The sequence below is a fragment of the Carassius auratus genome, chromosome 20 (assembly GCF_003368295.1).
Source record: "Carassius auratus strain Wakin chromosome 20, ASM336829v1, whole genome shotgun sequence".
Taxonomy (NCBI): domain Eukaryota; kingdom Metazoa; phylum Chordata; class Actinopteri; order Cypriniformes; family Cyprinidae; genus Carassius; species Carassius auratus.
This window is the reverse complement of record NC_039262.1, coordinates 12,884,236-12,896,940: the sequence shown is the minus strand read 5'-3', so window position 1 is coordinate 12,896,940 and position 12,705 is coordinate 12,884,236. Positions and strand designations below refer to the sequence as shown.

The window sequence follows — 12,705 nt, the reverse complement described above, 5'->3', positions numbered from 1 at the left end:
ACAAACTTTCAAAAAAAAAAAAAAAAAAAAAATACATGATAAAATTACCGCTCGTGAAACTTTATATAAGGTTAATTTGTATTCGATATCTGAAAGTTGTGGAAAACTCCCACAAAGACAAAGTTGCCACTACCTCTTCTATTGTTTTTTGCCCTTCATCTTTTCTTTAAGACATACCAGACTGAGATAATAGCTCATTATGAATTAGTTCTCTATGTGTCCCTGCACACGGTGATTCGCCGTTCTCTGTGCAGATGACTGACCCGGTATGTGGTGGGTGAAGCCCCGGGGCAGGCTTGGCCCCCCTCTAGCCCTCTCCGCTCTTCCTGCAGCCGGTCCAGAGGAGCGCGCCTTGCAGCTCACCCTCGCAGAGAAACACACATCTCCAGTTGCTCAGCACAATTATTGCCACATGTTCGTGCTGCCCGGCCGCTCAAAAGAACAGAGTCCCTTGTTCTGGAAACAAAAGAATCGAATCTCTGAGACTAAAACTGAAGCCTTCAGAAACAGCGCAGGATACCTTGATCGGTGCTTTACTTTGGAACCGTTTAAATGCATTGAAGTGAGCAAAAGATTGGCAACAAAAACGTGCAATTATGCGGATCTAATTCGACCGACTGTAGTTCGTTATTATTTGTTTAAGATGAATGCATTGAAATTATTTTAATTTCAGACTTATGCAGACATGTGGAGTTTACCAAATGGAGGTGTTTGGTATGATAATATTCTGAATCACTTTTTATGATCAACACAGCTGAAGCCGATTATATGCACTTTTCAACCAACCGTAAAAACAGCAATAAAAATAATTTAATACATACTGTAATTTGTGTGTAAATTCAGCGATAATTCGGTGAAATCATTTCAGTTCAAAAGAATGTCCAATATGGGACGAATGCGCGAGCGGGAGGGAGAATCTGCCTCAGCTACGGGACACCAGGACTTTATACTCTCCTCTCAATATGTCTGATGCCAAGATGAAGAAATCGTTTTCAGAGGAACATGCACATCCAGCGAGAGTTTTATCTGTAGGTCTGACTGAAGAAACGCGATGAGTTTTAAGTTTAGTCTCTCTTCAGAGAGAAATAACCACACGGTGGCGTATATGTCCATCGGTGGGACAGCCTGCATTCATCTCTCTCCTGTCATTACAGTTCAAAGCTATTAAGTAAGAGAGAGAGAATCGGAGAGAGCGAATTAAAGCCCACTGGGAGTAATACAGATGGAATCGAAGTACAAGCCACATCAAAATAAAGGATTGAACTTTATTAGCACTATAACGACTTATAAAGGAAGAGTGTAATAACAGCAAAGATTTGAGGTTTGACATTTTGACATGCATACGTCGTATCACAGAAAAACAAATTACTACTAGTAATTTTTTTAGCACATCCTGCTTTTACTATGTTACAACGTCGTAAACTGAATTTACACAGTAACCAGCAGTAAGTAAGGTTCAGTTCCAGTTTCCTTAAAGGCAAATTTTGTGTTCAAATTTCAATCTCAGAAACATAAAAAGCTTTAAACGCGAAAATATGCAAAGCTTATGAAGAACAGAAATGCCTTTAGAAAGGATTGATTAGATCAAAATGGCAAGAGAGAGAGAGAGAGAGAGAGAGAGAGAGAGAGAGAGAGAGAGAGAGAGAGAGAGAGAGAGAGAGAGAGATACTTTAAGCATTCCAGCTCCTAAAGAAAAAGCTGTCTCGGTTATCTGTGCTGATATGGAGTCAATCTTTTTAAATGGTCAGTTGTCACTGGCTCTGACGCGCTGTTTTCACACACGCGCTGTCCAGCGTGCTGAAGCTCGCCGGTTTTTTTTTTTTTTTTTGATCGGATACATATTGGTGGGCGTGGGGCCGGGCAGAAACGCTACTCTGTGCGGAGGAAAACTTTATAATGAATGCTGCTGCTTAACCTTGAACGCAAACACCGAGTCAGCAAATGGGCTTAGCACAGGAGCGTGTAAAATGTTAAAGTAAACATTTAGGACACACTTTGTTCAGTGGGTGTTGGTTGTTTAGAAATCTGAAATCTGAAATGTCAAGGCAAAAGTTAAATAATTATTTTACTTTTTTCCCCCCTCAAATTTGTAAGGGTAAATTGTTAGGTTGTGATAATAGCCCTGCTATTTTCTATCATTATGGGCCAATAAAAGTAACCCTCTTGTTTTTGTCCATATTTTCATGGTCAAATGTTAAGAGTTCCAGATCCTCAGCACTGTTTAGTTTCAAATGAAAACTGTGAGCCGAAGTGTTATAGCTGTTGGTCTTTATGCAACTTTGCAACAGGATATTCTAAGGACACGCATCAAATTTCGTATAGGTGTTGCTAAAACCGAAAATGCAAGCTGATTACAGCAACCTTTCGATCGAGGAAGCTGAAATTGTAGCATTTCTTTGCTGCAACTGCAAGTATAGCGTAAGACAGTGAAAAATAGTAAACGTCAGATAATTTGATAAATACCACAAATGACTTCCAACAGCCAATCAAAATTCAGCAGCCGATTATTTAAATTACAAACGACCCATAGAAACTATTAGACAGCAACTTGATATCTTTACCATTTATAATGCCCCTGCTATTCAATTTTCCATATGGCCTCATATTTCATGAAAACGAGTAGTGACTAAGTGTATACTGATTACAACTAATCACTATAAAGTAGTAAGCGCACTATATATTCTTCACATCTATATGCTTTTTAGTATGAAGTTCAGACTGAATCACATCTTTACACTCTAAATCATTTGGCCCAACGTTCATAAAGGACTTTCTGTTTTGATTTTTCACATGTGATATCAGTACGTTGAAACATTACGCAATGTGTTTTTAAATATCATTCATTCGGTGTTATGGCATCAAAGGGGGCCAAATTCGTGTTTTGTACCTCAAAGGTTATCTTATCTTTTCCCTGCAGTTCCAAAAGTCAAGGCCTGTAATTTATGCGCTTTGGCTCCTCTTGTGTTTGTTCTTGTAGAATAAATTCCTTAAAATAGATGTTCAAAGTACTCAATGCTTGTTTACAGAGACAAAATACATCATTTACAACTGATTCCATTGACAGGCATTCATACAATTCTGCATCCATTCTGATAATTTACAGCCCTCAAGTCTGTTTTCCAACCATCAATCAACAGAGAACACTATTCAGAGAAAAAGCAAATACCCTGTATTCTATCTATCTATCTATCTATCTATCTATCTATCTATCTATCTATCTATCTATCTATCTATCTATCTATCTATCTATCTATCTATCTATCTATCTAGCAAGCTAGTTTTAACTCATATCTGTCTAGTTTTAATTCCTATAGCAAGGCCACTAATACCAGACCCTGTTTCCTATTCCGCCTGAATGAGCTGGCCAAAGTAATGAATAATATTCTGTCCTCTAACATTGTGTGACGGATATAATATGATCATATATTATCTCATTCAAAGCTGACCTCTTTTTACAACGGCTATACATTTTAATCCAGCAAAGCCACTAAGCACACTTGATAATATAGTGGGCACGCTCGGGAGCGCAACAATGGGACGCCTTAAAGAGGAGCTGACACGTCTCAGAAAGGGCCCATTCTAGAGAGCCCGACAAAAGCGCTCGGGACATATTGTGTGATGACCGAGTTCCCACTAAATTAAGTCACCATGGACAGCACTGATGGGACACGTGTCTAGAATTCCCAGTTCCATCATCTTTAAAACTATCGGGTTTGGACGGAAAGCCCAAACGACGTCCTCGAGCTCACAAGTTCGCGTAAACGGCGTTTACAGCATTTCACTTCACAGTTTAAACTATTAAAAAAGCGGTTTCCTCGACTGAAGACAAAACAGGTTTGGAGGCATTCATTGCCCGAGTGCCCCACTTCTCTCAAGGCGATAGCAGCTGCAAGTGCTTAAAAGGGGCTTCTATTAATTGCTCTTTGTCATGCGTAATTGCCCATTTTGCGACAGTGCGTAATCTTTTAAAAGCTGAGCCGTACTTTGTTTCCATTTAATATTTGGTTTTAAGCATCGGATTTTCTAATATATCTGGTATTCAACCCCCCCCCCCCCCATTGATTTTACATGCCATAACACCAGAAATAAAGCTTGCTTTTCCTTGCCTCATATCCTGAATGTTAAGCTTAATACTATTTTCTAAAAGAGTATTTTCTAAATAAATAGCTAAAAATAATATATAACCAAGAAGACCTAGATTTGTTTTTAGGTTTGTTTACTTTTTAGTAACTCTGTTAAAATAAACGTGACAATATAAAGTTTTCAAGTTCCAAACTCGAGACTTGGATCTTATATTAATAAAGTGACAAGCATCAGGGGTCAACCGTGTCACGTCTGAAAAACGGGAGTCAGCTCTGAAACGGCTGAAATCTCTTTTGTCGGGGCTCTTTCTCTCTCACACCTGCGAGGGGTGAAGTCTAATTCGATTAATAAGAAATTCAATATATATTCATTAGGTGCCTTCCCTCGATAATATATGATCGTGAAGCGAGACGTGAAAGGAGGCCATTTATTCCCTCTCTGAAAGGACCTGCGTGGGACCAAAATTTCACCTGCTTCCCCTCTCAATTAGGAATGTATCCCAAACTCTGACGGAACACGAGTTAAATTAAGCGTTCACTAATTTCCTATCACCCCTCCCACGTAATCCCTCAATTTTCAGCATGCCCCCTCAATTTGGCCCAAGTTGAAAGGTTCAAATAGTGCCTAATGAAACAGTGACTAAATCGTTTTCTCGCGCGCGGAGGAACCCTGTTGACGTCTCGTGAAAGGCCTTGAGCTCGCCGCCGTCGGGGGTCCGCCGGCTAAATGCGAGTTCCTGGCAGGACAATCTAACCTGTCAAAGCCTTTGGCCAGCTCTGCGTAGCTTTTTTTCCCTCGCTCGTATTGAAGGAATTGCTACATAAGCAACCAACGTGGGACAAAAACTGCAATTAAACTCCTTTCGGATTAATTTAACAGGGGGACAACCGTCTCTTGAAAAGCTCTTGAACAGAACAGGGTCAACGTATAATTGACTATCACCTGGTTCGTGACGTGAGATACAAATTCCCTCTTATAGGCCTTTTGTGGCCTGTGCACTAGTAGGGAATATACAAGAAGAAAACTGGAAAATAAGTGAAAATATCTCATATGTTTAAATACTACTTAAACACCAAGTTAGACTGTGCAGTTAAATTAAATCTCTGAATAAGCACCATTAAGGTAACAATTAACTAATAAATATTCAAAAACAAAAAATAAACTGCATGTAGAAATTCAAATTTGAAATTAAGTTTGTCTCCCAATGTCCTCTTAAAAAACAACAACAATGTAAATAAAAGTTTTAAACACTATCTATCTATCTATCTATCTATCTATCTATCTATCTATCTATCTATCTATCTATCTATCTATCTATCTATCTATCTATCTATCATTTTTATTATGTGGCCACACGAATGTTTATGTATATGTTTTATTTGTGAAATATTTAAACAGGTGCCTTGTTCCAGAAAATGAATACAGAACTCAAATGAATTGCATAAATCACAAGTTTAGTTACAGAAGTAATTTTATTTAAATAAATACAAATATACACTTTTTGTAATATGCACATAAAAATCAGGTGTAAAAAAAAATCCCAGTTTCTCAGTAGTCTAGGACAGGTTGGATTAACAGTCTGCGTATTTTCAATATCACACAGGGAGTGTTTTATCTTCTCTATATATCCAACATTTATTATTCAAACAACAGGGAAGATAGTATGGATTATCCGTGGTCGTTTCAAAGACGTTTTCACTTAAACTGTAAAAACGTAATTTACTTCACTGAACTATTATTTCACAGTTTGTCGTACGGTAAGACAAATACTTGACTTGAGTGTCAGGGTGAAACAATAGTCTACTTTAAGAGGAAAGAGGGAGGAATTGGTAGCTAAACTTCCACCCCGTTCGGGTTATGGAAATATGGAAGACAATGTCCCATAAACTCAGTCGTTTCAACGGATCCGTACGTTTAAATGTGCCATGAAGGGTACCAAACTTAAGTCTATGCTGTTCGCGACGCCCCTAGATAGGTGAAGTCCCCTTCTCCTCTGTTGCTGACACAGGTGACAGAGATTCTTCGTCTTCCGAGCGCGGATAGTGTGAGTGGCTGCCCGAGCATTTGCATCCTGCGTGCGCGCTCCGTTGCGTACCTTTGCCTTCTTTCTTGTGTTTAACGCGGCGGTTTTGGAACCATATTTTCACCTGTTTCTCTGATAGGTTTAAATATGATGCTATTTCGATCCTGCGTAAACGGGAGAGGTACATGTTAGATGAGAATTCGCGCTCCAACTCAAGCAGCTGAGTGCTGGTGAAGGCGGTGCGCATCCGTTTGCCGTTCTGTATGTGGCTGTTGTCAGACGCACCTGCAGGTGAAAAAAATAAATACATTAAAATTAAGTCATTGGCAACCAACTTTGCGAAATAATTCAACGAATGCCATTAATATATAATTCTGTGTATTTGAGAAGTAAACGTGCCAAACATCAACATGATTAATAAAATATAAAGTAGACCAAAAGTCAAATAAAACAAGGTAAAATGCGCAAAGACCGAGTTTTAAACTCTATAAAAGCGTCTCGTCATAAGGAGTAACAGGTGTATAGCTTGCGCGCGCACTCACTCACCTAGAGATAGACAGTGATACCTCCGAGGGTCAGTGACACTGTAGCTCGTGGGCGGGTGTCCGTGTCCCGGGTGTGCTAACGCGGGGCTGTGTTGGTGTGCTACCCTGTGACAGAAAGCCGCGTCACCGGAGAAGCCCTGTCCCTTCAGCAGTGGGATCCCACCGCGGGGAGAGTGGATATGCGAGGTTACGCACAGCGGACAGACACAAAAGGTGCCGGACTTCCGGGACGGGCAAAGGGGCGCAGTGACGCTCATCACTCCGGGAGAATGCATGCCAATGGGGATGAGAAAGTCCTGTCCCGTGTGCTCGCTGAGAGCCGGGCGAGCGGGATCCTTGATAATCAAAGAGTCTACGTAGAAAGACCTAGACATGATCGCTTCTGTCTGCGTGGGATGCTGATGGTGTCAGTAATACCACACTGATGGCGTTGCTCCAAGGACTTGCGCAGTACACAGTGGTCTTAACACTGTTCTAAAGCCTTCGGGAGCTGGCTTATGTTTGTAGTTCAACAAAAGGGACCCCGGAGAGGGCCGGCCCTAACGTCACCCACGTGCACTCACGGCCCAGGGGCTTTAGTACCTCTGGTGTTCCGAGACACGTGATGCCCATGACAGCCTCCAATCAAATCTTTGCCAATACAGTCTTGTTAGCTCGCGGGTATGGCAAAGTGGCACAACAGCTCTGTCAAGTGCGCCTACTGAGATATCAACAATTATCCCTTTATAATCCTGGTCTAATATACTGCATTATTATTTAGATTTCCAAATTATATTGAACGTAGACAGGCCTATCTATTTCTCACATAAACTGAGCTTGTCTGTGTCGACATGAAAGTAACGTTTCCATTTCAGATGGCAAATTACACCTCAGTATAGAAATAACTCGAGATTATTGGCCAAAAGTCATGTCTATAAGAAGTTAACAATCGCCCTTCATCCATGGTTCTCTTATGTACATAGTCTACTGTATTAGGGCTTTCTTGCTCTAACCTTAAGATCATCCATATAGAGGCATCCACATATTTGTATGTTTACAACTAACAATATGCTACATGAACATTTCCCCGTCTATTCAACTGTATTTATTATTTATTTATTACTATTAGGGCTGGAAATGGGGAGGAGGTTGATTTGGTAATTAAAGTGATTTCTATATATATACATTCAAAAGACTACGAAAGCGATCCATAGTTCTGCACATTAACGTAGCGCTGTGTTTATGATTCGTTGCGCAGTGCCGTCTATTGCCATAATACCCACCTGCAGACTGCAGCCAATAGAAATGATTCTCTATCGCTGCGCGTCCTGTTCCTCACTGAACAGATCGTGAAAGCAGACTGCAGTTTGTCATTCATTATAACAAAGTATAGGCTAGGGACAATGTCAATAATAGGTCCAGTGCAGTGTAGAGATCTTTATTAATTAAAATGGAAGTTTATGACATAGCAATTAACTAATGAGGGTAACAGTTTTTAAAGATTAAAAGGAGAGTTTGCAAATGTGAAATTGAATTTTTACAACAATTTTATACATTTTATACAAAAAATAATATTAAGTGACTTACATTTTAGGAACAACTTGTTATCTATTTTCTCTATTTCTTCAACAAAAAAATATAGGTCACAGCTGAGCCGCTGAGCATCAGTCTTTGACACAGCGCTGTTTCATTTATGAATGCATCTTTGCTTTTGAACAAATCTAGTGAGTCAATGATTCAATGACCCATTCATAAAGAGAGTCATTTGCTTCATACCTAAATTAATCAGCCGTTCCCACATGAAAAAATACTATAGTAATTTATAGTAACTACTACAGTTTTTTTTAACCATACAATAGTAAAGTTCTTGAATTAATTTATTGTGGTAATTCTATTGTTGCTGTGGCAATATAACAACTATAGTAATATAAACAAAGTACTTTACCCAATACTGTACTAAGTTTTCTACAACTATAGGGTATATTATGCAATACACTAGTTTACTGCAGTAGAAACTAAAGCATACTACAGTATTTATAACAGTTGATCAGTTCAACATAGTTAGTACTACAGTATGCTGTAGCATTTTTTAACAAAGTGTTGTTAATACAATATGTGCAGTATAATACACTTTACTATATTATGGTTCAAAAACACTATAGTATTTACAATAAATTAATATAAAATAAATTACTTTTTTTATTTGAATGAATCGATTGAATGAATGATTCAGTGACAAAGACAGTGCCTTGCTTACATACATTTAATTAAGTTACTAAAATGGCATGACAAAGGTTAAAAAAAACCTTTAAGGAGTCAAATATCAATGAGAAGGTTAATTTCTGTAATGTGAGAGTAGAGTCTTTAAGAATGCAATAGAAAAACTAACTGCTTACTAACTTATTATAGATTATAAAGTGTTTTATAATTAAATACACCCAAAAGGTCATCTAAATTTAACAATATTACCCCAGCCCCTTTCCAAGATAGAGTCACCACAGTAAATTTTGGCCAATTCCATCACTGATTACTATTATTTATTAACATCATCTAGGCTTAGAATGTGACTCAAAAAAGAAAAAAAAAGAAAAAAACTTCTTGCCAAGTATTTATTGTGATGAAACATCCTTCAGTAACTGAAGAAAAAAAAAAAAAAAAACATTTCCAGCTATAATCTTTGGGTTCAAATCAGTTTGGAAAGATCGCTAGTCGACAATTAAAGATTTATGATTCTCAGTGGAGCCTGGGCACTTTCAATTTGATAGCGATTAGGATTCAATTAGAAAGTGTTTATTGTGGAGTTTTTGGAGTGGATAAACAGCCAGCTATTTCAGAAATGCGTTAATCCCTCATCTTGTGACAATAATTAGCGGGTTTGATCTCTCGGCGGGTCAGCAGCGGGTTGAGCTTCCACTTTCATCTGCGCGCGAACGCCTCTTACTTCCAGACACTGCGCGAGGAGGCCAGTGGCGCGAGCGAGCGTGCTCTGACGAGGTTAAGTCTCCCCAAAACGAAAGGTCTGCCAGTTTTCTACCTCCTACTCTGTCGGGAGAGACTTAACCCCGTCAAATCTTGTCTGAAAGTTAAACAGTGAAAGTAATGCTGTCAATCTATAATCTGTGTATGTAGGCTGCAATTATTTTAGCTCACACTCAATTAAGGGCTGATACCTGAGCTTTTCAACAACATCCAAAACATAGTAAAAATCAGCTCTCATTTGGAGCGGCTTTTATGGAGGTTAAGATAAAACTGAAAGTCTACTAATGATGATCGAGGCCAAAGTTCAAGCTCCGTAATGACGATTTCATATCAGCACCGAGCTAGTATCACCAAGAGGCTTTCATATGCATTTAATTGCTGAAATCAGCGGCGAGTCTCATTCTTAAACGAGGTAGAATATGACTTTAAAATGGGCTGAATTGGGGAGGCGATAAAACAAACACATCTGTCATTCTGGCTGTAATTGTTGTAATGGAGGAAACACGGCGTATGAGACATGAGAGAAGAGAGTGAGAGAGACAGAGATGAATGACAACCCATGCGGAATGATTCGCGGCGCGCGCCCTTCATACCGTCCAGTCTTTAATATTATTTTTTCCCCCTCCATAATTCTTCACGATAAAATTTCATTGTCTATTAAGTAATCCCACAAATGAGAGCCTTTATGAGTCTGTAATGAGCTCTAATTGCCACGACTAGCCGGGCCACGTGGAAGGATTTAAGACTTAAGCCGTCGGGTACTGTGCACAGAGTGTTACCTAGCCATTACTTTCATAATTCAAGGGGAAAATTAGCCCATTTAAGGAAAAAATCCTTTGATTCCTTTCATTCTGCTCCGGGTGATAGGAATACATCTTTGTCTGCTTGGGTTAAGTGGAGAGTCTAACAAACGTGTATAGGGCCTATTTAAAAGAGAAGTGAGTGGTTGAATAACGCAGTTATTGAAGATACGATGTTGTAAATACTCTAATCAGTATTTAAACACCTTTCAGTCGTACTTTATAGTGTTGACCAGCTAGGACCTAGACTGGGGTTTTGCCAAAACACTAAAACTAAACAGCTCTCATAAACACCTGTAATACTTCCACAAACTCTTTTGCATAAATTGAGGTGAATGGATTTGTTGTTATTGTGGTTATGTCACAATGGAGTTTATTTTATGACATTTTTGACTTACGAATTCTGTAAATAAAATAAAGCCTATAAAATAGCGTATATGAGCTATATGAATGGCAAAAAATCGAGAGAAATTGAAAGCGTCTGCTGAACTTTTCCAAAATTCTGTAACATTTCGTTATCATTACTAAATATTTTTTTCCCTGTATGCCAGTACTGGTTGTTCCATAGGAATATAGGCTAATTAGTTTATGTGAGTTAATGTTAATTGGGAGAGACTATAAATGATAAAAAGCCGTTATTATTAGCATTTATATACATCATCAAGTAGCCTATCTCTAATGTGTTGAAAATGAACACAGTTGTCAGCGTATCTCACCTTTAGTTCCGTGCAATATTGCACTATAAGCGGTCCATAACTGCCGTATTGCATAAGTGTCATTAATTTGTGTCAACGCCTCCTCACAAAAGTTGCATTGTGGCGCAAGGGGCCAGCCTGCGGCCCATCCCGACTGATACAGTGGGTGATTCCCCCCATTCCCAGTAACTAAGCAACACACGGTGAATACTGAAAAACTGAAAGGAAACACTCGGGTTTTCAATATAGTCTTCAATAGCAAGGGGAAAATGAACAATGATCCCGCAGACAACATAATGCGGCGCAGTGACTTTTCATTGCCAATTATCTCCTTCATCTGAATAGCAGCTGCAGGGCCTGCTCTTCATTTCATCGTTTTGGGGGCTGAGTGGGGGGCTTAAATTCAATTGCCTGTGTGTGTCAAAATCTAATTTATGTCTTAATGACGGATACGATTTTTATGAAAAGCAGCCAGAGCCACACACAGGAATTTCTATTATAGCAAACTGGAACTGTTGCTATTCCCAACGTTTTTCATTACGTGTGAACGACAATATATACACTTATTAAGAGAGTTTATTTCTCAATAAACACAAAAAAGAATGGTGAGACCGAAGAAGAAGCCACGTAAACAGAGCGCAAGGAAAGGCCAGAAAACAAGATAAATGCCGACAGATGCGGTGATGCTGAACTCAGAAACTCCTCTAACCTCATTAAAAGAATCCTCTCTCTCATCACCTTATTAGAGCGCACAACTCTGCCTAATAGCCAACAGTTCTTTCCGAACGAATAGGCAAACATTCACGACTAAACCACAGGCGAGACACGGGACCAAATAGCCCTTATGCCGATTGCGTTTCACTTGACATGCTGAAATAACATGTAGTAAATAAATAAATGTCTTAATCAAAGGGCCATAGAGGGGTGTAGAGTTATATCCAAACCACTCTTTTAAAATATATTTGTACTTGGGAGGTCCGGTGATATAAATAAGCCACAATAGACGTTTACTGGCCCGAGAAAAATATTATAATAACCAAATGTATTATGTGCTTTTCCAATTTAATTGCCATTTTGTTTTAAATAATTATACATCTAAAAAAAAATTATTTAGCATTTGAATTTATTTATAAATTGTATGTATATATGTATATATATATGAATATATATGTATATATATATATATATATATATATATATATATATATGTATATATATGTGTGTGTGTATATATATATATATATATATATATATATATATATATATATATATATATATATGTGTGTGTGTGTGTGTGTGTGTGTGTATGTATGTATATATTTTTATAATTTAGTTTTATGAATTATATGAAAAAATAATATATTATCATATTTTCAGAATAGGCTACTACTTAACATCCAGCAACATAATATGTGTTTACTGTTTAAAGATTATAAAAGATGGATGCACCTAATAAGTACAATTACCAGTTTACCACAAATCTTAAAAAGGCAGTTTAACTCCATTCAAAGCAAATTCTTTATTTAGCAGAAGCATCTGTAGAATGCAAAGTATTGTTAGTTTAATTTAATTTTAATTCATGTTATGAATACAAAAACTGC

The 12,705-nt window shown here is 38.2% G+C and overlaps 1 protein-coding gene across 1 annotated transcript; it reads right to left on the bottom strand.

Moving 5' to 3' along the window:
* Positions 1–5,597: 5,597 nt before the first annotated feature.
* On the bottom strand, positions 5,598–7,208 carry LOC113120985 (GS homeobox 2-like). Its single transcript, XM_026291160.1, has 2 exons — positions 6,653–7,208; positions 5,598–6,391 (listed from the first exon to the last, which is right to left on the bottom strand). Exons 1-2 carry the CDS (start codon positions 7,023–7,025, stop codon positions 6,051–6,053), a joined length of 714 nt encoding a protein of 237 aa, XP_026146945.1. The 5' UTR covers positions 7,026–7,208; the 3' UTR covers positions 5,598–6,050.
* Positions 7,209–12,705: the final 5,497 nt, after the last annotated feature.